At 39.7% G+C, this 27292-nt stretch overlaps 1 protein-coding gene across 1 annotated transcript in view; it reads left to right on the top strand.

Annotated features, from left to right (window-relative positions):
- Positions 1-27292, top strand: part of tsen2 (TSEN2 tRNA splicing endonuclease subunit) — a 27406-nt gene extending 114 nt beyond the window's left edge. The window contains exons 1-11 of the mRNA XM_084394657.1: positions 1-189; positions 268-334; positions 1875-1914; positions 2447-2933; positions 5214-5288; positions 5901-5951; positions 6628-6766; positions 15185-15221; positions 17173-17284; positions 26915-27004; positions 27087-27292. The exon at positions 1-189 is cut by the window's left edge and continues 114 nt beyond it. Of these exons, the coding sequence (XP_084250783.1) occupies positions 10-189; positions 268-334; positions 1875-1914; positions 2447-2933; positions 5214-5288; positions 5901-5951; positions 6628-6766; positions 15185-15221; positions 17173-17284; positions 26915-27004; positions 27087-27146 (1338 nt within the window). The 5' untranslated portion in view covers positions 1-9 and the 3' untranslated portion in view covers positions 27147-27292. The remainder of the gene's footprint in view (positions 190-267; positions 335-1874; positions 1915-2446; positions 2934-5213; positions 5289-5900; positions 5952-6627; positions 6767-15184; positions 15222-17172; positions 17285-26914; positions 27005-27086) is intronic.

Here is a 27292-nt window from a genome sequence, read left to right as displayed (position 1 = left end):
TGATCCTCCATGACTGAAGCCGTGTTTCAAGCGCCCAAACGCCGGGCGAAGGTTTATGAGTCGTTTGAAGCTCCTCTTCCGGTGTTATTGAGCGCACAGGATGAGGATCACATCATATACAGAGCAGAAATCATCAGTCATCAAGTCATAGTCACAGATCCTGCACACACACTGACACTGTATGAGAGGGTGAGGCAGCACTGCTTGTGTTTGGGTCATACCGTGGTAAAACAGTCGTTTAAACCTTCTCTCCTCTTGTTCTTGAAGGGTTACTTTGGTAAAGGAGTGTTCTCGAGATCCAGACCTGAGCACGTGATCTCTCGACAGTGGAAATGTAGGTATTGAGTGACAGCATCTGCTGTTGCTGAGGGTGTTGGAAGCATTATTTTTTTACATTTAAAGTGATAGTTCAACCAAATAGAAATTAAAATTCTGTCTAATTTTCTCGTTACAAATCCAAAAAACTGAAACACAAATGAAGATATTTTTTTAATGAAATCTGAGAGATTTCTGTCCCTCAAATTGAAAGTCTGTTTACCCCAAAAAAGCTTGTAATATGAATCGAGTGGTCTTCTGAATAAGCACACTTGTTTTATATGATGAACAGATTTAGTTGAGGCTTTTATTCACATATAAACAGGGCCTAAAACTAACTTTTTGGCACTTAAGAAAATTAACCAGCCATAAATATTTTTAACCGACCAACTAATATAAATTTAACACATTATTACAGACGAGTAAACAGTCAGTAATAAAATAAGAACAAATAATCGAAGAACAAGCAAAAGCATAACAATAAACAGAGCTTTTCGTGTGGGTCTGACAGTAGTTTTCAGCTACAGAAATGTAATAAAGCAAATGTAAAATAACACTGCATAGTCTTCACTGCATAAAAATATATACTTAACATGCTTATTAAAGTTTCCTTATTAAACTTACAAAGGTTATTCAGCCAAGAGCGGTGAGTGTTTTTTTATTTGTCGTTTGATTAACATTAAAAGCACAGACGGCTGAATGTTTATTAGGCTGCTGTCACTTTAAGAGCGAATGCATGGATCTAATACACTGATACTGATACACATGCGTTTACTTTCTCAACTGTTTACGTTCACTTTAGACATAACAACTATGTTTACTAGAATACTCGCTATTTTTGACAGTTTGGTGTGAATATGTCTGCTGAAGTGCAAGAAGATGTGAAAGAGCTCAGTGTAGTGTTTGTGCGCTGTCACACAAAACTTCCCACACAGCGCCTGAGTAACGAAATGAGCTTCCTTTGCATCGTCTTGCGCTTGAATATGTATATTGTCAAGGCTTAACCTGCCTCGTCCCAAGTGTCGCTCACGCTAATGCATCGGTAGAATTCATAAATATATTACGGAAAACTGGCGAGAGACACCGTTTCATATACTCACTAAAACTTCTTTTTTTTTCTCACATTTGGCACTTGGTGAGTCTTAATTCTAGGCCCTGCATAATATAAATATAAATAAATGCATAATATAGATATTGAACAACTTGTGTGACTCAGTGGCCATTAAAACATCATCTGAAACATTTACAATAGAGTGAGGTTTTCTGATTGGAAGAACATTAAAAGCCTTGTTGTTGTAAAGCTGCTCAGCTGGTGAAGAACCACTTGGAAAAAAAGAAAAGAAATATTAGAGATGGGCATAAAATTAGATAAAATTGTTGGATCCATTTTGGATTGTTGGGAATGTTTGTAATAGTTTTAGTTAACGATAATAACCCTATTTAGAACGTTAACTTATGAGTGAATGACCGTTTTTATTTTTGGGTGAACTAACCCTTTAATCAACCATGAGCATCTAAACATTTAATACGACTATGACTGATTTTATTTCTTTTTTTAGACATTGGAGACCGATGTCTACCTGTGATCTCCTCGTCAGAGTAAGTAATGTTTACAGTAGGGATGCACGATATATCAGCCACCATATCGGTATCGGCCGATACATGTTCATTTTTAATGTCATTGTTATCGGCCCGATAATAAAATGTGGCCGATATATTAAAGCTGATAAATAATGTATTATCTCCTCCAGCTGAGACGCTTCAGATGCGACTGTTCAACATGATGATTATGAACTGCTTGAAATATGATTGGAATCACTTCAAAAAAGGAAAATACAGTAAAGTGCAGCACAAGTCTGTCATATCGGCTACATAACATTATAATGAGAAGATTATAAATGTGTGTTTGGGACGTGGATTTTAATGGTGAGACTTTTGTTTTTGTAATCAGGCTCTCAAAAATATATTTAAAAATTTGGATTTAGATTTATCAGCAAATATATCGGTTATCGGCTTTCAGATTTAAAGAATTATCGGTTATTGGACAAAATGTTCATGTCGGCGCATCCTTAGTTTGCAGTTATTCTCATGCCTGCACTTGATGCGTAATCATCAGTTTCATTTCTACCAGATACCAGAAGCGGCTCCGCTGGGCACGGGCGGCTCTCGGGATGCAGGGATTGGAGGATGAGTCTGTCAATCATACGCTTCAGATACTCACAAAACCAGTGGAGTTTGATATCGAGGAGGAAGAGAGCCGAGAACGAGTGAAATCTCAGGCCGAAAGCGTCGGAGGCTCATCGGATGATGTGTCGTGTGAGACTGATTTAACTCTGGATCAGACTGATCCTGCCAGGCCTCAGCGTCAAGGAAACCCGGCTTATGACCCTCTGGCCGATCTCCATCCGGAAGAACCTGAGCTCTCCAAACCCAGCGTGAAGTGCAGACGACACGACGACTGGGTCGCTCACTGTGGCTGTAGAGCGGAGGAAGCCCAGCGGAGGAGTCCTGAGCCCATCGTGCCCAACACCGACCCGTCAGACGCCTGTGAATATGTTCTGGTTTCTGAGGAGGAGGAGGAGGATGATGGGAACTCTACAGAGGACAACGTCTCAATGGTGAATTAAACTAGATTTGCAAAACACAGGGTTCGTACAAAGTGCTTGAATTTGACGTTTTGAAATGTAAACCTTTGAAAACAGCCATATTTTTGAAAAAGTGCTTGAATTATTGAATTTTATTGATAAAACAATCTTTTCACACAAAATCAAATATAGATATAGAGCCATTTCTCATGACTATGAGTGTGATATTGCTTGTATAAATATCCCATGTTTCATTCTTCAGCTCAATCATAAATTCATGGGAGAAAATATCAGTTTGAATCAGGAAAGCGATATCTTTGTCATAGTGTCCTTTCAATGGTTTTAAAGTGTTGCATTTTGTTTTATTAGTTTATCTATTGACCTTTTTTAGAATTTGAAAGATAAAGATATTGTTTGATAAGTGAGATCTCTCATTATAGTCCTTGAAAACCAAAAAGTAGTGCTTGAAAAGTCCTGGAATGTAATTGTACAGTGTCTGTATGAACCCTGTGAAGAATATCTCACAATCCACCAGTGAAAGGAAGACCAGTGTCGGGTCATAATGCAAACGGTGCATTAGCCAAACTTTCATCCAAGTATCTTTTTGCAACAAAAATAAAAGGCTTAGCAGATTTAGCGCTTGCTGTTGTGGCTGATGGACTAAATATCTATCAGATAGAGGCGGCCGATATGGCAAAAATATTATATTCCTTTTCAGGAAAATCACAATTCATGATTTTTCCCTATTTTGCAAGTGACTGAACATTACAGCCAAACTAATTTCACTATTTTAAAATCATAGCCTTACAAAGTAGCAAAATATAAAAGAATGACAGATGATTTAGGCCAAAGGAGGGGTGAGCGACGCTAAAGCTTTAATGCAGTGTTTTATCTTTGTTATAAAGAAATACAAAGACACACATTACAAATACAATATAAAACACAAATGAGATAAACAGTGTTTTGTTTCAGTAGGTGTATTTAACAGCAGCATTTAAATAAACAAATCTAAAAATATAACTATAAATTATATATAAACTGATTAGTTTAAAGCTACTGAAGTTATTCAGTAAAGAGCAGAAAGTGATTTTCTCTTCGTCTTGATTAACATTAATGACAAGCGAACGCTGTTGCTTTAAGACCTCGTGCACAGATCTAATATACTGACACGGATCCAGTTTACATAACCAACTGTGACCGCGTTAAAACGTTAGTTATGTCCTGATAATGTACTCTCCTCCTCGTCATCCAAGATGTTCATGTCTTTCTTTCTTCAGTGGAAGAGAAATTAAGGTTTCTGAGGAAAACACTCCAGGATGTTCCTCCATATAGTGTCTTCAATGGGGTCCAACGGGTCGAAGGTCCAAATGTGAGTTTCAGTGCAGCTTCAAAGTCTCGACACGATCCAGCCGAGGAATAAGAGTCTTATCTAGACAAACCAGCCGACATTTTAGAACAAAATACACATTTATATTCTTTTAACCACTAATGCTGGTCTTGCACTCGCTGTGATGCGACACACATTACGTAATCAGGTTGAAAGGTCAAGCGTGACGTAGGTGTAAGAACAGACCCAGTGTTTACAAAGCCAACGTGCAAAACGGCATTTACAAAAAATAAATAAATAAAAGGTAAAACAACGATGTTGGATGATTTTAAAGCTGGAGGAGGAAATTAAATGAGAGTTTTTCGCCCTACTCTACATTTCTGACCCGGAACACGCGTGACCTTTCAACCTGATTACGTAATGCGTGTCGCATCACAGCGAGTGCAAGACCAGCATTTGTGGTTAAAAGTATATAAATGTTTACTTTGTTATAAAATGTCCGCTGGATTGTCTAGATAAGACTCTTATTCCTCGGCTGGATCGTGTCGAGACTTTGAAGCTGCACTGAAACTCACATTTGGACCTTCAACCCGTTGGACCCCATTGAAGTCACTATATGGAGGAACATCCTGGAGTGTTTTCCCCAGAAACCTTCATTTCTTTTCCACTGAAGAAAGAAAGACATGAACATCTCGGATGACGAGGAGGAGAGCACATTATCAGGAGATTTTAATTCTGAAGTGAACTAATCCATTAAGGACTCAAACAAGGGACTGACAACCGTATTCTGAGAGAATTGGCTCTAAATTAAACGTCCTAATCTAGTAATAATGAACAACTGGAAAAGACAAAAGTGAGGGAAACTCCTTCATTGTTTGTTTCAGAAATTAGATGCATGCTTATAGATGTGAACAAGTAATAATGCATTTCTCCAGTCTTAGTTTGAAGAGTGAACCTGCCAGTAATGGACTCTTCTCTTATCTCAGGACCCGCTGGGCAAGTGTGTGTGCAGAATAAACCCGTTCCCCATGATGGAGTATCTCCAGCTGAGTTATGAAGAAGTGAGTGACTAGCCTGGAGGTTCAAGCCGTCTCTGTGATGATGCATTACCCAGAAATCCTGTCTGTCAACATATTGGACATTGCTGCAGTTATTCTATTATTATCCCGGGCCTCCATCACTGTGGTCTCGTGCCCCTGGTCTTCATCCGTCCGCTTTGAGTTAAATGGTGTTTTATTGTTACAGCTGGATGCAGTCGCGTGATTTGAGCCAGTCCAAACAACAGAAGTGAATGTGAATGTCTTATCTACTGTATTCTCCCTTAAGTGTTAATTCAACCTCCCTCAACAACAGCTTACTGAAGTTACCACTCCTCTCGTTAGTGTGATCACATCCCATCATTCTCCAGTTAAATACACCCTGGAGTCTTAGCAAAGAGTCGAAGAGCAACATGTGATATTTTATAATTGATTATTCCTCATCCCGGCTGTGTGCTTTACCTTTGTCTGACATTCCCCTGTGTGATTTCTTAGAGCGCTATCTTGGGTTTGAACCAAAGCCAGTGTGATTTAGGAGACATCCTAACATAACCTTGTTAGCGACCAAGCAAATCAGTTGAGAAGCGATGCAAGAGCGATTGGTCTCCTAACAAGATGCTTGTCTTTGCATTTCAGGCTTTCTTCCTGGTTTATGCTCTTGGATGCTTGTCCATTTATTACAGCGGGGTGAGTTTTACTGCCTTTACTGTGTGTCGGCCAGGAGTGTGTTTCCCGAAAGCGTCGTTAGCCGACTATAGTCACGGATTCTGTCGTTATCAGCAGTTCAACGAGTCGGTGTTTCCCGAAACCATCTTGTTTTCATGACATGTGGACTCAATAAATCCAAAATAATCAAGCTGACATTCAGTGCAATCTATATCTTTTATTAAATTAGAACACATGCAAATGTCATTTACGTCTTTTAGTTTGTCGAGAGATTTAAAGCGTCGTTGTTGAAGAGTGCGCATGTGTGAACGAGCTCTAGTGTAAGAACGAGCCTATGATTGAATCTGGAAATAAAGCTAAATAACTGAGAAAAATGAGAAATATTCCTCAGATGACATGTCCGTAATTTATAGCAAAACATCTTGCATTAATTCCATCTCAAACAGATTTATTAAAAGTATTATCACTCCAACAACTGCGTGACGTCATTAACCAACGTGGTTGAACGACCAATTTGCGACAGTACGGTTTGGGGAACAGTCGTGACTAGCTAGATGATTTCTTCAACGATGCATCATACTATAGTAGTGAAGCAGCGAGTTACGGCGTTGTATGGGAAACACACCCCTGTGTACGTCTTTTAAATGTGTTGTTTCTTGATTGGTAGCTAAGTTGGGTCTGGTCTTGTTTACTATAGGAAGCTCTGTCAGTCGCTCAGGTCTGGACGATGTTTCGTTCTCTTCAGCCCAACTTCTCCACCTCATACGCGGCCTATCACTATTTCCGCAGTAAAGGCTGGGTGCCGAAGTCTGGAATTAAATATGGAACTGACTTAAGTAAGGATATTTCTCATACAATCTCATCAACTATATTCAACCTGATTTATTTTCAATGCAGGGTCATTTTAATAATACATTTTGCAAGCATTTCCACAAGACATTTCATTCACATTCGTGTATGTTTCAACATCGCTGTGATTTGGCATCCAGCATTTGATGAATGAATGTAAGTGTTATATTGCTTTTATACAGCCGTTTTATTGAAAACGGTGGTAACTTTATACTTCAAGAAAAACATTGGTAATTACACTTTTTAAAAAAGATGTTTGAAACTACACTTTTAAAGATAAAAATTGGTAAATTTTAAACTTAAAGAAAAAAATTGTTAGCCACTTTTAAAGAAAAAGGACATTAGTGTGACACTTTAAAAAATAAGTTTGTAACTACTCTTTAAAAAGTAGTTTGTAACTCATTTTTAAAGAAAAAATTGGTAACGCTACACTTAAAGAAAAGGTTTGTAACACTTGACTTGAAGAAAAGGTTTGTAAGACTAAAAGAAAAGGTTTGTAACACTACACTTCAAAGGAAAAAATGGAAACACTTTGAAAGGAAAAGACATTAGTGTAACATTTAGTTTGTAACACTTCAGGGCTTCCGGTCTGAGCGGTGCCATGTGAGGACGTGTTTCTACCGAGCTCCACGCCAACACTATTAAGAAATACAGAAGCAGCAATTTAATGTAAATACCTTTAGTCACGCTCATTATTGAAGCCAATACGTCATAACAGGCTGGACAATTTGAACAAACGCTCGTTGAAAATGTCTAAAAACCCCCGAAAAGCGCCTGATACAAGGGTTAGCTCCAAGGCTAGCCCAGAGGCTAACGCTGTACAAGATGGTGTAACGTTACCTAACGCCGCACTTGACCGCGGACCCGGACATGAGGCCATCCTCCTAGCAATCGCCGAGTTGAGGACAGAATTGCTCACCAAAGCAGAGGCACAATCCGCTGAAATTCGAAATCAGGTTGACCAGCTAAGAGCAGAAATTAAACTAGCCAATGATAATGCTAACGCCAAGAGTGAAGCCCTAGATAAACGGGTAGTCGCCCTCGAGTCGGCAGCTGACAGCCACTCCGATCTGATTGCTGCTCTGGAGCGTGATATGGCTAACGTGCGGAGGGAGCTCGCGACCCAGAAAGCACGAAATGAGGACTTGGAGGCACGGTCGCGCCGCAATAACCTGCGTATTACTGGGATAAAGGAAGGACGGGAGGACGGGAAGCGCGCGACGGATTTTATATCTCATTGCCTGAAGGAGACGCTTGGTCTCGATAAGCCCCCTTTACTAGATCGGGCACACCGTACGCTGCGCGTGAGACCTGTTAACAGTGACCCGCCGAGAGGCTTCGTCATCAGATGCCATTATTACCAGGAGAAGGAGGAAATACTAAGGAAAGCTGGGCAGATGAAACAACTGACTACGGGGGACGGTGATAAGATCCGCATCCAACCAGACTACACACAAGCAGTGTCAAAGCAGCGGGCAGAGTTCAATGAAGTGCGGGGCCTGTTAAGGAGTTGTGAGGGAATCCGCTACGGCCTGTGGTACCCAGCGGAGCTGAGGATAACGACGTCAGATGGTGTGCGCAATAGCTTTAAAGACCCAAAACAGGCCAAGGATTTCATAACTGAAAACCTGAAGAGCGCAACCTAAAGATGTGACAGCGCAGAGTGACGTACTTTCCGTGGTTTCATACATCCTGTATAAAAAGGTATGTTGGATCAACGTTATCTGGACTACCATCTTGATAAAGACTTTATTTAAGCAAAGGGGATTTTAATATATCCAATCACCAGCTAAAGACCGTCAGCAAAGGCGCAAATTTACGACAAACTTTCTGTTTTGGGCTGATTTGGCTGTGAGAACACACAACGGGTTGATTTAACATGTGCACTTCCTTAAACTTAACTTAGAGCTTTTCTGTTCATTTTGGCCAAATGCCGTGTTGGCATGACTGAACTGTTTGGAAATCCCATCGAACGTTAATGGTGCCCTATTGTGTCCAGTATGCACCAGTAGAAATTTAATTTTGTATTGGTTTTGTTTTTGAACTGTCGGGCCCTGCTAACTGACTGGTTGGCTCGGAGATTTTGTCTATGTTGGTTAAGGTTACTCATATAAAGTGGAATATAAATAAGGTACTAGATTGGACATGTACTGAGTGTGTACTATATTTGATTACAGTTAAGATTAGCTGCAACATGTTATTCTGTTATTAATATAGTTTTGGTGGGACTCGATCTCACGAGGTAAGCTTTGTCATGTTGTGCGTTAATGTACGACTGGGGGAGTATGCAGCCTTTCGTTTGGGGAGAGGCCAGCAATGGGGTTTTGTGAATAATGTGTTCGATTTTGTGTTTTTGTATTTTCTGTTGTTTTCATGTTTTTTTCATTTATTGGTTTCAATTGCACAATGTCTATACAGAGATCTGTCACTTGTGAATAGGCTTTACGATCAGGTTGTTTCTAGACAGGCTGCTGTTAGATCATTTCAGATATTAGAATATGGCGATCCCTAATTTTGGTGGTTTGGGGCGGGCAAACACTAAATTTACGAACTGGAATATTAAAGGGCTTAACCACCCAGTAAAACGTAGTAAGGTGTTTTCTCATTTATCGAAGCTGCAAACAGACATAGCATTCTTAACCGAGACACACCTGCTTGATAAGGATCACTCCAGACTTAAGAGAGGGGGTTTTTCCCAGATTTTTCACTCCAAATTTAACGCTAAATGCCGCGGTGCGGCCATTCTCATCCACAGGGAAGTGCAATTTGTACAGACAAAAATGATTCAAGATAAAGATGGTCGGTTTATTATTGTTCAAGGACATTTATTTAATTTACCAATAGTCCTGGCCTGCGTCTATGCTCCAAACTGGGATAATGCTAAATTTTTCACTGACTTTTTCTCACTTCTTCCAGAATTAAACAGTCACCAATTGGTCCTCGGGGGAGATTTAAACTGTGTTCTGGATCCCACTATGGACCGTTCTAGCGCTGCACCGAGAACACTTAGTAAATCAGCTGAGACTATTAATGCTTTTCTCCAAGCGTATGGGGTGGTTGATGCATGGAGATATAGAAATCCGGTTTCTAGACAGTATTCTTTTTTCTCTCCAGCGCATAATTCGTATTCCAGGATAGATTATTTTTTGCTGGACAAGAAACTCCTCCCCCTGCTGAGATCTAGCGAATACGATAGTATCGTTATCTCTGACCATAGCCCAGTAACAATGGTGCTTTGCTTTCCAGATAACGAGCCTCCACAACGCAACTGGAGACTTAACCCACATCTTTTGTCTGATGAAGATTTTGTTAATTTCCTATCCGCCCAAATTGACTTCTTTCTAGAAACAAACCAATCACCAGACACGAGCCACTCGAACCTGTGGGAGGCAATGAAAGCGTATTTACGTGGTCAGATCATATCTTATAATGTAAGCATGAACAGAAGACGGTCAGCCCGCCTTAATGAGTTGATTTCATTGATAAAGGACGTTGATCATAAAAATTCTGAAGCTCCATCTGCGGCTCTGTGTAAAGAGAGAATAGGTTTGCTAACAGAATTCGATACTCTCTCATCTGGAGTAGTTGAGGTGCTCTATCTTAAATCTCGTCAAGAATTTTACGAGCATGGGGAACGAGCCAGCAAACTACTAAGCCATCAGTTAAAGCAATCCGCAGAGGCTGGATTTATAGCAGAGATTAACACTCCAGAAGGGATAACCACAGATCAAAAAAGCATAAATAAACAATTTAGAAAATTTTATGAAGACCTCTATACCACTGAAAATTGTGATAGCACTAAGTTAGCTCAGTTTTTCGATGGTCTCGAGATCCCAACCGTAGGCCGGCAGGACAGGGCAGATCTTGATAGCAACATTTCAGCAGCCGAAATTGATCGGGCAATAAAAAAAATGAAGAGCGGTAAAGCTCCGGGGCCGGATGGCTTCCCTATTGAATTTTTTAAAAAATTCTCATTTAAACTAACCCCTCTTTTAAAAAATGTGTATACCGAGGCATTAGAGCGCGGGACTCTCCCTCCTACAATGACCCAGGCCACTATCTCAGTCCTTCTTAAGAAAGGAAAGGACCCTCTGAAATGTGAGTCATTTCGGCCTGTGAGTCTACTCTGCTGCGATTACAAAATCTTGACCAAGGTTTTGGCTAGTAGATTGGAGTCTGTTATGCATACAGTGATACATCCAGATCAGACTGGTTTTATTACTGGGCGGCAGCTTTTTGGCAACATACGAAGGCTTTTTAATATTATTTACTCCACGGAAACTCCACCTACAGCAGAGGTTTTGCTCTCCCTCGACGCTCACAAAGCATTTGACCGGATTGAGTACGAGTATCTTTTTACAACTCTGGGGAGGTTTGGTTTTGGACCGGCTTTTTGTTCGTGGATAAGGATCCTGTATGCTACCCCGCAGGCCTCCGTCCGTACTAATAAAATAATCTCCAACTATTTTCCTATAGGTAGGGGGACAAGACAGGGCTGTCCATTGAGCCCACTTCTGTTTGACCTCGCCATTGAACCACTGGCGGTTGCACTTAGGAGTGCCAAGGAGCTCACGGGTGTTGTCAGGGGGGGGCAAAATCATAAACTGTCTCTATATGCGGATGACCTGATACTGTACTTGTCCGATCCTTGCACCTCTATTCCTAAGGCATTAGAAATTATCTCTAATTTTGGAGAGATTTCAGGCTACAAAATCAACCTTACTAAGAGCTTGCTCTTCCCTATTAACGACCAGGCTCGGCAGATGTCATTTGAGGCATATCAACTAAAAGAAACCCGCGACACTTTTACTTATCTTGGCGTTTCAGTAACCAGCAAATACAGGGATTTATTTAAGCATAACTTTAAACCAGCCCTGGAAAGGGCCAAACAGGACCTTTCCCGTTGGTCAGCGCTGCCTATATCACTTGCCGGCAGGGCTAATTCTGTCAAGATGATAATTATGCCCAGGTTCTTATTTTTGTTTCATACAATACCTGTTTTTATCCCAAAGTCTTTTTTCAAAGAGCTAGATAAATCTATATCTACCTTTATCTGGAACAAGACCATCCCACGAATAAGAAGGTCACATCTGGAGAAACGGAAAGAGGCGGGAGGCTTAGCACTACCAAATTTTTTACAATATTACTGGGCAGCTAATATTTTTAAACTAATATACTGGGTTTCTGCGTCTTACGAGGGGGGTGGGCCTGTGTGGGTTGAAATGGAGCAACATTCCGCTCATCCGGTGTCCTTACCTTCTTTAGTATGTGCGCCATTGCCACTCAGCAAGCAGCGCCTTACAAATAACCTTATTGTGAGCGGCTCACTCAGAATATGGGCCCAATTCAGGACCCACTTCAAACATAGACAGGCTATGTCCTCTCTCCCAATCTCGGCCAACGCACTCTTTCCACCCTCACTCATGGATACAGCATTTAAGTCATGGTTCAGGAATGGTCTGAAACGGGTGAAAGATCTTTTTAAGGATGGTGTGTTCATGTCATTTGAGCAGCTGGTAAATGAGTATAATATCCCCAGTTCGCATTATTTCAGGTATCAGCAGGTGCGTGTCTTTGTTCGGAAACATTTCCCTTCCTTTCCGCTACTCTCGTCAAATAATTGGATAGAGGAGTGGTTGGAGGGGGATCTAAATCAAAGAGGAGGAGTGAGTAGATTATACGAGGATATTCAGATGATCGCCTCGCCGTCACTTAGTCATATTAGGACAGGATGGGAGGGGGAACTAGGATTTGGACTGTCGGACGTTTCCTGGCAAAGCGCAATTAAAAGAATACATTCAACTTCGATTTGTATCAGACATGGTTTGCTGCAGTTTAAGGTGCTCCACAGGCTTCATCTATCTAGGAGTAAGCTTGCCAGGATATATCCAGATGTTGACCCGATTTGCTCCCGATGCCGTCAGGCTCCGGCTACCCTCTGTCATATGTTCTGGGCTTGCCCAAAGTTGATACAGTTTTGGTCTTTAATTTTTGACACTTTTTCTTACATTTGTGACACAGAGATAAGCCCTGCTCCTGAAATCGCAATATTTGGTGTGACCCCTGCTGGGATGGCGATATCTGGTGCACAATCAGACGCCATTGCGTTTTCATCTCTATTGGCCAGACGTCTTATTTTGCGCAATTGGAAGTCAGATATGCCTCCCACACACAGGCGCTGGGTTGAGGATGTAATGGCACACCTGAAACTTGAGAAGTTGAAACACACGATCAGGGGTTCAACCCAGAGATTTTATACGGTCTGGCAGCCATTTCTGGATTATTTTAACTTACAATTTCCTGCGGGAAACACTGGGACATAATTGATTCACAGGCTCTGTAACTCTGTAACGTGTCAGTTTTTATTTTATTTTATTTATTTATTTATTTATTTTTTTTTTTTTTTTTTTTTTTTTTTTTTTTTTTTTTTTATTACTATTTTATTTTGGTTATTGTCATTTACTATTGTGTATGTTGGGGTTACTGTATGGGGACTTGTTAATTGTTTATAAGTGTTTACAATTGAAAACCCAATAAAAATATTTGAATAATAATTAGTTTGTAACACTTCACTTAAAGACAAGGTTTGTAACGCTACACTTAAAGGGTTAGTTCACCCAAAAATTAAAATTCTGTCAGTAATTACTCGCCCTCATGTTGTTCCAACCGCGTAAGACCTTCGTTCATCTTCGGAACACAAATTAAGATCTTTTTGATTAAATCTGAGAGCTGATCACTCCTCCATAGGCTGCTAGGTGGCCCAAACTTGCTGGCCCAGAAAAGTTATTAAAGAGATCGTTAATATAGTCCAAGTGGCTACAGTGGCTCAATCTTAAGTATATCAAGCGACGAGAATACTTTTTGTGCGCAAAAACAAACAAAAATAGTATTCTACTATTCATTTCCTTCTCTCTCGACCTCTAGTTGGTTCGCGTAGTGTTTTTGCGCAGCGCGTCTGTGTTACACGTCACCACGTAGGCTCACTATTGGCCGACGCTGGTCATGTGTGTGATGCGTGATGACGTGCAACACAGACGCGCAGCGCAAAAACACTACGAGGCCCAGAGAGAAGGAAATGAATAGTGGAATAAAGTCGTTATTTTTGTTTGTTTTTGCGCACAAAAAGTATTCTCGTCGCTTGATATACTTAAGATTGAGCCACTGGAGTCACTTGGACTATATTAACGATCTCTTTAATAACTTTTCTGGGCCAGCAAGTTTGGGCCACCTAGCAGCCTATGGAGGAGTGAGACAAGGCTCAGATTTCATCAAAAATATCTTAATTTGTGTTCCGATGATGAACGAAGGTTTTACGCGGTTGGAACAACATGAGGGTGAGTAATTACTGACAGAACTTTCATTTTTGGGTGAACTAACCCTTTAAAGAATAACAAATTGGTAACTACACTGAAAGAAAAACATTGGTAACACTTCACTTAAAGAAAAGGTTTGTAACACTACACTTAAAAAACAAATTGGTAACTACAGTTTTAATGAAAATGACATTTGTACAGCACTTAAAAAAGAAGTTTGTAACACTACACTTCTGAAGAAAAAATTTAACACTTTACACTTAAAAAATTGGTCACTACACCTTTAAAGAGAAACAAATTGGTAACACTACACTAAAACAAATCTGGTGTAACTTTATTTTAGTGTACTTACTATAGTTAATGATACACAATTACAAGCAATTAGCCCTAATCCTATAAGAAGTGCGTGTTGCTAATATTACTCATTAATCATTTCTGTATTAGTGTATTGTGTATTATTATTATTACACCGTAACCAGGACAGCTTAAAATAAAGTGTAACCAAAGTTAATAACGTACATTTAAGTCAAATTGTGGCCAGGTCATGTCTTCATTTTTCTACATCAATGAAAATAATTTCAAAAGAAGCCAAAGAATATCAAGCTTTGCATGTCAAGAAGCAACGCACAGACTGAAAGCAGAAAATATTAAACTCTAGGTGACCTTTAATGTTCATGCAACAATAGTTGTCAGTTTGAACCATTTAAACTGACTTGCATCTAATGTCATGTTTTGGTGTCTAATGTGTACCGGATCGAGCCATCTGTCCACAAAAGCACTGTTGTTTATGGCGTGTCCCTCTAAAACATTTAGGCCTAACCCTGAACTAACCGAGTCCAGCGGGTGAGAGAGATTTTCCAAGTAGTGTGTGTAACACTGGAGGTGGACCGGTGAATTATTCAGGTGTATTAAGCATTGCTTTCCTCGCACTCAGACCCGTTGCACCGCACGCTCACTGAAACCGAGTCTTGGCTGTGAACTTCAGGAGTCATTGGAGGCTTTGACACATGACTCTCGCTTCGAGCGCACTATAGAGTTGCTATAGATTGCTCATTTGTTCCAGAGCTGATCCTTTATTTCTCTCTTTTCTAGTGCTCTACCGAAAAGGACCACCGTTTTATCATGCAAGGTTTGTTCTTATGTTGAAAGTAGTTTGCTTTGTTGCATCAAGATACAGTCCAGCCGACATGCAAATCATAAATAAGCATTAAAGGGATAGTTCACCCAAAAATTAAAATTAGCCCATGATTTACACAAGTCATCCTAGGTGTATATGACATTCTTCCTTCAGACGAACACAATCTGAGTTATATAAAAAAAAGTCCTGCTCTTCCAAGCTTTATAATGGCAGTGAATGTCCGTTTCTGTTTTGAAGTCCATAAAAGTGTATCTATCCATCATTAAAGTGCGTCTATACATCATAAATGTGCATCTATCCATCATAAAAGTGCATCTGTCCATCATAAAAGTGTATCTATCCATCATAAAAGTGCATCTGTCCATCATAAAAGTGTATCTATCCATCATAAAAGTGCATCTGTCCATCATAAAAGTGTATCTATCCATCATAAAAGTGCATCTATCCATCATAAAAGTGCATCTATCCGTCATAAAAGTGCATCTATTCATCATAAAAGTGCATCTGTCCATCATAAAAGTGCATATATCCATCATAAAAGTGCATCTATCCATCATAAAAGTGCATCTGTCCATCATAAAAGTGTATCTATCCATCATAAAAGTGCATCTATCCATCATAAAAGTGCATCTGTCCATCATAAAAGTGCATCTATCCGTCATAAAAGTGCATCTATTCATCATAAAAGTGCATCTGTCCATCATAAAAGTGTATATATCCATCATAAAAGTGCGTCTATCCATCATAAAAGTGCATCTGTCCATCATAAAAGTGTATCTATCCATCATAAAAGTGCATCTGTCCATCATAAAAGTGTATCTATCCATCATAAAAGTGCATCTGTCCATCATAAAAGTGCATCTATCCATCATTAAAGTGCGTCTATACATCATAAAAGTGCATCTATCCATCATAAAAGTGCATCTGTCCATCATAAAAGTGCGTCTATCCATCATAAATGTGCATCTGTCCATCATAAAAGTGTATCTATCCATCATAAAAGTGCATCTATCCATCATAAAAGTGCATCTATCATCATAAAAGTGCATCTATCATCATAAAAGCGCATCTGTCCATCATAAAAGTGCATCTGTCCATCATAAAAGTGCATCTGTCCATCATAAAAGTGCATCTATCCATCATAAAAGTGCATCTGTCCATCATAAAAGTGCATCTATCCATCATAAAAGTGCATCTGTCCATCATAAAAGTGCATCTGTCCATCATAAAAGTGCATCTATCCATCATAAAAGTGCATCTATCCATCATAAAAGTGCATCTGTCCATCATAAAAGTGCATCTATCCATCATAAAAGTGCATCTGTCCATCATAAAAGTGCATCTGTCCATCATAAAAGTGCATCTGTCCATCATAAAAGTGCATCTGTCCATCATAAAAGTGCATCTATCCATCATAAAAGTGCATCTGTCCATCATAAAAGTGCATCTGTCCATCATAAAAGTGCATCTATCCATCATAAAAGTGCATCTGTCCATCATAAAAGTGCATCTGTCCATCATAAAAGTGCATCTATCCATCATAAAAGTGCATCTGTCCATCATAAAAGTGCGTCTATCATGATAATATTATATTATGATAATATTGTAATATGATGGATAGGCTTAGATGCACTTTTATGGACTTCAAAACAGAAACAGCCATTCACTGCCATTATAAAGCTTGGAAGAGCAGGACATATTTTAATATAACTGACTGTATGGGAAGAAAGTCATATCCACACAGGATGACTTGAGGGCGAGTAAATCATGGGCTATGTTGATTTTTGGGTGAATATCCCTTTAAACTGAATTCAGAACCCAATTTATAGTGTTTTTTCTTGTCAACTTTACTGCTTTAATATAGTATAATAAAAGTAATTAGTAATTTAATATAGTATAATGCTTTGAGCTCCTGCTTTACTGCGTTTGTCTGTGCGTTCAGCTACTCGGTGGTGGTGGAGAGATCAGACGTGTGTTTCAGAGGCGCTTCGCTGAGGTCCTTCAGCTGGAGGACTCTCGCCGCTCTCAGCAGAACCACCGGGAACGTCTCGAAGGTACAACACCTCTTATATCACATCTCTTCTCTGATGACGAGGGCGAGACACCTGTCACTCCTGACACCTGACACCTGTCACTCACAGCCTGTCACTCACAGCCAATATCACATCTCTTCTCTGATGACGAGGGCGAGACACCTGTCACTCACAGGAGATCAGCCAATAGCAAGCCACAACCATCCAATCAATTCCACACTGACAAAATCAAGCCCCGCCCACATCTGTTCTTGTTCCTGAAGAGTTTCACTCGGATATACGACACAATAGAGGAGAAAAGACTAATGCATCTTCAGTTTCATGCTGACTTTAATAATAGGATCTTAATTTTATCTCATTTTAAATCTAATTTTAATAAGTATCCCTTAAGTCACCTCTGTGGACTGATTAACTGGAGTAACCAGTGGACCAATGGCGTCGCAGCATCTCTAATGCTGGTTTGGTGTTTCTGAAAGAGTGTGTGATCAGAATGATCTGGTTTAACTCACTTCAGAAGCGTCTCACACACACGAGTGTGTTCCCGAACACCAGCATCCGAACGCCAGAGAACATGACAGCGTTTACTGTGTTTCGCCTGACGCTCTGAGACACACTCGTTCATGATGGAGGGACACGAGTCTGAGACACACTCGTTCATGATGGAGGGACACGAGTCTGAGACACACTCGTTCATGATGGAGGGACACGAGTCTGATTGCAGAAACTTACACTTTTATTACTGACTTAACTAAATTTGCAACTTTGGATGGAAACACGGCTATTGTTAGTTAGAGATGCTGCACAGACGCAGGTAATTCACACACACATCTCGCTTTCTCTATATAATTCGTTCAAATAAATGTAAGCTTGCGCACTTTATCTCTTTAATCTGATTTAAAGATCTAATGATGAAAATAAGTCATTTTTACCCTTCCTGTCGAACATCAATAACAGTTTTAACTTGTCAATGCTGGCAAATAGCCATGGTATAAGTGTAATAATCCATGACCAAGTTGTGCATTAAACCGTTTGAGCGATCTCTCCGCTTCGTGTCGGGCGTTTATCCCTCCGTTCTGGACCTGGTGGAGTTTGGGTTTCTCGCCTTTGGCCTTTGACTTGCTTAGTTGGGGACATTTAATATTCAACTATTATTGATCTCCTGCATTGACAGCATTATATGAGAACTGAACTGAGCTGGACGATGACATCACGGTTTTCTCCAGAGCGGCTGTATATATTGTCACGGCCGGCTCTGAGCCGCGACAAATGAGGGAGGCAACGAGAACGAAGGCGGATTAAAAAATATATTTATTTAATCAAACATAACAAACACCACTACGGAAAACATTCCGTTCAGAGAACCAACATAAATAAAGAATAAGCTACATAATTAACACAAGATATAGCCTACACTCCAAAATACAGGCCTGCAAACTACCCAAACTTAAACTAATACATAAAACAAACGAATAATAAATAAATACAGCAACAACCCAAAATAACAGATGACCAAGGGGTAGCCAAAAAGGGCTGAAGTCTGTGATTCCTCACCTTTTATCATTATCTACAGGTGTTTCACATCATGATTAACTCAAAGCCCCCCCCCCAACACTCATTACAATCATACGGGCCCAGAGGCACGTCACACACCCCCCCTTAAAAGGTAAACCCCTATACCACCCACACACAAACGAAAACAAAAACTATATATATATACACATACCCAAACATAACCTAATTCCAATAGGGTACATCCCAACCTCCTAACTAACATCACAAACTACCTAAAGCCTATCTAGTCTTCAGTGGCTTGCCGAGCTCGGGGCGGCTTTAAACACTAAACTCAGCATCCTCAACAATCCCATAATCAGGACTGCCGAAGGACACTGAAGTGTACCCCCACTCAGGATTACCACCCAAAACAAAAAAAACAAGCCCCACCCCCCTCTAACTAAACTGGGATGTACACATACCAAAAAAAAACAACAAAAAAAAAACACAAAAAAAATCTTCACTAAACTATAACTCCCAAACAACTCCGATGCCACAACATCTTCCAGAATCCACTCATCTCCCCCTAATACTCGTCAACCTCGGCACCTAGGAGAAGAGACAGGTAGGAGAAAGAAACAGAAAAAACAGAAGACCCAACATTGTAGCAACACATTATACTCTAGATAGAGCATCTGCAATCACATTTTCGGTTCCCTTGATATGTCTTATATCAAGATGATACCCTTGTAGGAAGATACACCATCTCATGAGTCGCTGGTTTGGATTCTGCAAGGAATGAAGGAATGTTAGAGGGTTGTGATCTGTAAAAATCACCAATGGACCTACACCTGAACCCACATAAACTTCAAAATGGATTAATGCCCAAATCAAAGCTAATGCTTCTTTCTCAATAACTGAATAGTTAAGTTGATAAGCATTAAACTTTCTAGAAAAGTACCCCACCACACGGTCAACACCATCCTCTGAGGCCTGCAGTAACACAGCTCCAGCTCCCACATTACTAGCATCAACTTGCAATTTAAAGGGTTTATCCAGTCTAGGTGCTACCAAAATTGGAGACACAGTGAGAAGAGACTTAACATCCTCAAATGCTCTCTGACACACAGAAGTCCACTCAAATTTGACCTTGTCTCGAAGCAGGTTGGTAAGAGGAGCTGCCACAGTAGAAAAATTCTGACAGAACCCCCTATAAAACCCAACCATCCCAAGAAACCTCATCAACTCTTTTTTCGTTGTAGGAGTAGAAAATTGATCAATTGCGGCCACTTTAGCTCGAACAGGACATACCTGACCCTGACCTACGACCTTGCCAAGATAGATTACAGTGGCCTTAGCAAATTCGCATTTGCTCAAATTAACAGTAAGGTTAGCCGCAACCAGACGATCAAACAAAGCTCTAATCCGACAAAGATGTTCTGACCAAGTGTCACTATAGACGACTACATCGTCTAGATAAACTGCACAACCTTCCAGGCCAGAAATCACTCGATTCATTAATCGTTGAAACGTAGCTGGAGCGTTTCTCAGGCCAAAACTCATAACCTTATAGGAAAATAGGCCTGACGGAGTAACAAATGCAGAGATCTCTTGGGCTCTAGCTGTTAAAGGCACCTGCCAATAACCCTTTAGCAGATCAAATTTGCTAACATAAATGGCAGACCCAACCTGGTCAATGCAATCTTCAATTCGTGGCAAAGGGAAGGAATCAGGTTTAGTTAGTGCATTTACTTTCCTGTAGTCTGTACAAAATCTAAAAGAGCCGTTAGCTTTTCTAACCAAAATACACGGAGACGCCCAGCTGGAATAAGAAGGCTCCGCTAACCCATTTTTCAACAAATACTCAACCTCAGCCTCTAGATGTCGCTTTTTCTCCAACGGAACACGGTAATAGTGTTGAAGAATGGGTTTTGCGTCGCCCACATCAATATCATGTTCGATTAAATTTGTCTGTGTGGGAGTATCTGGAAAAAGCGAGACATACTCATTTATTAAGACAGTCACATCAGAGGATTGAACATCAGGGAGATGCTTCAACATCATGCCCAAATTTTTAAGTGCTTCTGTGTTTTCCAAACAGCCTTGTGTAACGGATTCACCCGGATCTAGACCCTCATCGTCGGAAACAGGCACCGCCTGAACAGCTCTTAAAGATGTTTCCACCCTTGCGCCAACCACAAGCACAGGTTTCACTTGGAATCCTTCTGGAATCTCCGAACTCAAAGCAGAATTAGCATCCCCTTGGGTAGCATCTTTAACAGCATCACGTACATAATAGGGTTTCAGTAAATTCACATGGCAAACACGAGCCTTCTTTCTCCTATCAGGAGTTTCAATCAAATAATTCAAGCCTGAAACCTGACGCAACACAGTATAAGGGCCTAAAAATTTTGCTTGAAAAGGAGAACCCACAACTGGCACTAAAGCGAGTACCTGGTCACCAGGCTTAAATATTCGAACTTCTGCCCGACGGTCAAATAACCGCTTCATTCTATCTTGTGAATGCCCCAAATTCGCTTTTGCCTGTGCACAGGATTCATACAATCTCCTACGAAAATCACTTACATAATTTAACAAATTCTTCGGTGGATTGATATCCTTCAAATCCTCAGACAAAAGTGACATTGGACTACGTACCGAATGTCCAAACACAAGCTCATTTGGACTAAACCCTGTGCTTTCCTGTGACGCTTCCCTAGCGGACATAAGAAGCCAGGGCAAACCATCTTCCCAATCACCCTTCATGTGCGTACAATAAGATCTTAGCAACGACTTCAGCGTCTGGTGGAAGCGTTCTAGCGCCCCCTGACTTTGAGCATGGTATGCGCTAGCTTTCTGATGTTTAACATGCAACTGCTTTAATATTTGAGCAAATATTTTCGAAGTAAAATTTGATCCTTGGTCTGTTTGTATGACCTTAGGAATTCCAAACAGAGCAATAAATTGCGTTAAAGCTTTTAAAACGGTCTTTGTAGTAATTGAGCGTAACGAATAGGCAGCTGGAAACCTGGTTGTTTGGCACATTATCGTAAGCAAATATTTACTACCTGCCTTCGACTTAGGCAATGGGCCCACACAATCCACAATTAAATGTTCAAATGGCTGGCTTACCACGGGAATAGGAAAAAGTGGTGCTGGTCTCAAGATCTGATTGGGTTTTCCAGTCAACTGACAAGTAGGGCAGGTTTTAATGTATGCAGACACGTCTCGTTTAAGCTTGGGCCAAAAAAAACTTTTCAAAATTAATTGATACGTTTTTTTAACACCCAAATGCCCTGAAGTATCATGAGCGGTCGTCAAAACAAGATCACGGAGATTTTTTGGAACAACAATCTGAACAATGGGGTCTCCTACAAAATCTTTACCATGGGGCACCCACTTTCTGACTAATATTTCTCCATCCAGATAATACCCTGACGCTGTATCTTGCAGGACATCTGGAGACAGAAGCCTGTCAAACAAATCAACAAGCGAGACATCTGCCTGTTGTTCTCTCACCAAATCACTACGTGAGATAGTCAAAACTGATGGTATTTTAGTCAGTGTCTTACCATCTCCCTTAACATCTGACTGAGTCCCAGATAAAGATTTACTCCCAGCACGAGTCACAACAGAAGATACAAATACTTCTGGGAAACTCTGGGCATTTTCATCTTCTGACCCCTCTGAAATCAAAGAGGGAGACACTATCAAAGCTGGGGAACCAGCGGACCACACTCTACCTCCAGCTAAATTGTTTCCAAGGATAATGTCTACACCTACCACTGGTAAACAGGGACGTACCCCAAGTGTTACCTCTCCCTGAACCAAATCTGAAACCATCATCACTTTATGTAAAGGAACGGATACTACATTCAGTCCTATTCCTCTAATCAAAACATTGCTTCCCGTATAAGATTCACTGGAAAAAGACAGGACAGTCTCAGAGATAAACGATTCCGTCGCACCTGTGTCTCTCAGGATTTTCACTCGTTTTTTCTCTTTAGAACCTATTAGTGAGACGCAACCATCTGTGATAAATGGAGAAAAACTAGAACTCAAGGTTTCACAATTACTTTCAATGGCTGGTTCGAACGACGGATGAATGGATGTTACTAGTCCTACTGATTTTGCTCCCAAAACCACATTTTGGGGCTTTCTATTTCCTGATGAATATTGAGCTTTGGCTTTTAGCACTGGACATTCATTTTTCCAATGCCCTTTGGCCTGGCAATAATTGCATGCATCAACTAATTCAAACTCCCCAGGTGAATGTAACGATCTTCCTCTAAACATATCAGGACTTTCCCTACTCTTATCATGTACAACCCAACCCGGTTCTCGTCTAATTTCTCTGAATGCCTTCTGTCCAAACTGATTTTTATGAATTAAAGCATATTCATCTGCAAGAACTGCAGCATCATACGCTGTACGAGCTTTAGCCTCAGTTACATAAGTAGCAATACGGGGTGGCACTGAATTTTTAAACTGCTCTAACAATACTAACTCTTTTAAATCACTTAAAGTTTCGACATTAGAAGCAGAACACCAGCGATTAAAATGAGTTTGAATTTCTCTCACAAATTCCACATGCGTTTGTCTTTCAGATTTTTGCCAACCTCTAAATCGCTGTCTATATGCTTCTGGTACCAATTCATAAGCTTTCAAAACCACTGATTTAACACATTCATATGTTTCCGCATCCTGAGTACTTAATGAAGAAAACACCTCCTGAGCTCTTCCCGTAAAAACGCATTGCAGTAGCAAAACACGCTCTGAATCAGACCAACCTCTAGTACCAGCTACTCGCTCAAAAAGTGAAAAAAAAGAATCAATTTCACTTTCATCAAACTTAGGCACAAGTTTTAAATTTGTGACAACATCAAAATCAAGCAAATCCTGGTCTCTGCCCTCACCAGAAGCTATTCTGGCTCCTCTAGAAATTTTCCCAGCATTTATCAAATCCAATTTATAACGCTCAAGCTCCAATCTCTTGTTTTCAATATCATGTCTTGCTTCAATTTTTTGCTGTTCAATTTTTTCCTTAGACTTCATTTCTATCAAAAGTAAATCCTTCTGTTGCTCATAAGTCAAATACATTCTGCCAGTCTGAACAGTAGACACTGTCTGTTTTTCCTCAAGAACATTCTGTTCAATCAAAGCAGCTGTCAAGAACGATTTTAAATTTTCCTTTAACCGTTTATCAGCGACAGAAAGCACAACATCATAATGACTCGCAAGCGCTAACAACTGATCCTTTGAAAACTCATTTAAAAGATCTTCCGACGGATTACGAATGAACTCTTCAATATTGGAAGTCATATTTAACTTTTCTGCTACCCTTAACAAATTACCAAACAAACAAAACTAATTACTAAGCAAACACACACACACACAAAAAAAAAAACTGATAAATGCATTTGTACACACACCATCAAGTTATTCAATTAATTTGTAACTTACCACATTCGTCTCTTCTACATTCCAATCAATACGCAACAGTAACTATATTAACTTACACAATATATTTCCCAAATTCAAATTATAACCAAAACCATACGCTTATTCTCCAATCAATTGTTACTCGAAGCCTCCCAAACAAACTAAACAGCGCACGCTGCACACTAGCTCGCTCACAGAGTCGGAAATAATAACCAACCGGTGTTCTTAATTACAACGAATGGCTGGACGAGCCCCCATATTTGTCACGGCCGGCTCTGAGCCGCGACAAATGAGGGAGGCAACGAGAACGAAGGCGGATTAAAAAATATATTTATTTAATCAAACATAACAAACACCACTACGGAAAACATTCCGTTCAGAGAACCAACATAAATAAAGAATAAGCTACATAATTAACACAAGATATAGCCTACACTCCAAAATACAGGCCTGCAAACTACCCAAACTTAAACTAATACATAAAACAAACGAATAATAAATAAATACAGCAACAACCCAAAATAACAGATGACCAAGGGGTAGCCAAAAAGGGCTGAAGTCTGTGATTCCTCACCTTTTATCATTATCTACAGGTGTTTCACATCATGATTAACTCAAAGCCCCCCCCCCCAACACTCATTACAATCATACGGGCCCAGAGGCACGTCACAATATACATGAACTAAAATTAATAACTTTTTTACAACAGAAATGAAGCATCACTGAGCTTACTGAAGCTGGACTGAGACGCTATTTTCTTCTGGAAACAAACTCTGCTGCATTAATCTCCTGTTATCTCTGTAAAGCTGCTCTGAAACACTGTGCTGTAAAAAGTGCTGTATAAATAAAGGAGACTTGGCTTGGCTTGGCCTCCACGTCGAGCATTAAACTCGTCAGGGTAATAAAAAACTGTGCAGAAAACAGATCAGATCAAATGTAGCTTGAAGATAAACCGTTTCTGAAAGTTCAACAACTACTTTCACTGACACTTTTCTGTAAAAAGAACCACAAAAAAAGAGTTAAAGGCCCCATTGATACAAGTTCACTTTTGTACCAGAAGCCAGTCATATTTTGTAATGCAATTTTTTTTATTAAGAATTCTTTTTTTCTCGTGTCAATTTTATAGTAAAGCACGGTGTATTGGAGTGTTGTAATATGTAGATATGTGCATGTGGAATAGGGCTGTCACTTTTCATTCGATATTGGAATATGCATTCGAACATGACGTGAAATATCCGTAATCGAACTATAAATAAACAATCCGGTTTGTAAAGTGCCATCATGTGTAGCGCATTTTTTACAGTCTATGATTAGACCGTTTGTTTTTTATTTTATTGTTTGCCATCTCCTCCAGTAGCGGGCGCTCTAAACGTATTGTAGCGTAGGCACATGACCACATCACGCGAATAATAGCCAATAGCCAGCCTGTTTTGAAAATGGAAGATAACGCACAGAACACCTGAGCGGACAGCTCTACCCCAACTCATCTCAAAAGTAGTGTCTGGAAATATTTTGGGTTCTACACCGTAGATGGTAAAGTAAACATTAAATATAAGATAGTTTGCCGGATTTGCAAAACACGGTTTACTTACGCATCCTCAACACCCAATCTTCGCGCTCACCTGTCGAGTTACCGTCCGAATGAGGCCGCGGAGTCAGAGACACAGCAGACGGCCGGGCGTATAGGCGGATCGTAGATATTCCAATGTACAGTACAGGTCAAAAGTTTGGAAACATGTTTTTATAATTTTGAAAGAAGTCTCTAATGCTTATCAAGGCTGCGTTTATTTGATCAAAAATACAGGAAAAAAAGTAATATTGTGAAATATTATTACAACTTAAAATAATAGTTTTCTATTTGAATATACTTTAAAAAATAATTTATTCCTGTGATGCAAAGCTGAATTTTCAGCATCATTACTAATAAATCATTCTAATATTCTGATTTATTCTGAGTGTTGGAAGCAGTTCTGCTGCCTAATATATTTGATGAATAAAAGGTGAAAAAGAACTGCATTTATAATCAATAATATAAATCTTCTTTACTATCACCTTTTATCAATTTAACACATCCTTGCTGAATAAAAGTATTGATTTATTTAAAAAAAAAGAAAGACTTTTTTTTTTCTTTTTTTTTTATTCATCAAAGTATCCTAAAAAAGTATCACAGGTTATGAAAAAATATTTAGCAGCAGAACGGTTTCCAACTTTGATAATGAATCATCATATTTGAGTGATTTGTAAAGGATCATGTGATAGACTGGAGTAATGATCCTGAAAATTCAGCTTTGCATCACAGAAATAAATGATCATTTAAAGTATAATAAATTGAAAACCAATCATTTTAAATTGTAATAATATATCACAATATAAAAAAAAAATCTGTATTTTTGATCAAATAAATGCAGGCTTGATGAGCAGAAGAAACTTCTTTCAAAAACATTAAAAATAGTAATGTTTCCAAACTTTTGACCTGTACTGTATTCGAATACATTGCTTGATTATTTGATACCCGTTCGAATTAGATTTTTCTCAAAAGTGACAGCCCTAATGTGCAATATGATTGTTTTTAATGTATGGGTTTTTTTTGTGTGATGCCACTGCCCTAATATAATTGAATATATAACTTAACTTACGGACAGTGCAAAAAGTGTGTATTTGTTGAAACAGTGGAAGAGTTAAGTGTTTTCTGTGACGCTGCGTGTGTGTTCTCTGCAGGAACTGATGCTTTGCTACGTCATCACTCCATCAGATCTGACAGAAGACATGCTGTCGTCTCCCGAGTGTGTGAAGCGGTTCAGCGTACAGGTGAGACAGAAAGACAGTGTGTGTGTGTGTGTGTCTCTCGTTCCTCTACACGTCTGGATCTGTAATGGTGTGTGTGTTTCAGGAGGTGCTGGTGAGCAGATGGGTCTCCTCAAGAGAGCGGACAGAACAGGAGGACGTTTAAACCTGCGTTCCTTTCTACATTCCAGTTTATTTTGCTTCAAAATATTAGGTTGCTATTTATTTTTTTTTTTTATATTGTGCAGAGATTGTTTAAACAACATCCAGACTCAAGTTAAAGAGTGTTCAACAATAAATACACCGAGAGAA

The sequence above is a fragment of the Rutilus rutilus genome (genome assembly GCF_951802725.1).
Source record: "Rutilus rutilus genome assembly, chromosome: 22".
Classification (NCBI taxonomy): domain Eukaryota; kingdom Metazoa; phylum Chordata; class Actinopteri; order Cypriniformes; family Leuciscidae; genus Rutilus; species Rutilus rutilus.
Note: the sequence above shows the minus strand (reverse complement) of the source record. Positions and strands in the feature narration are given on the sequence as shown.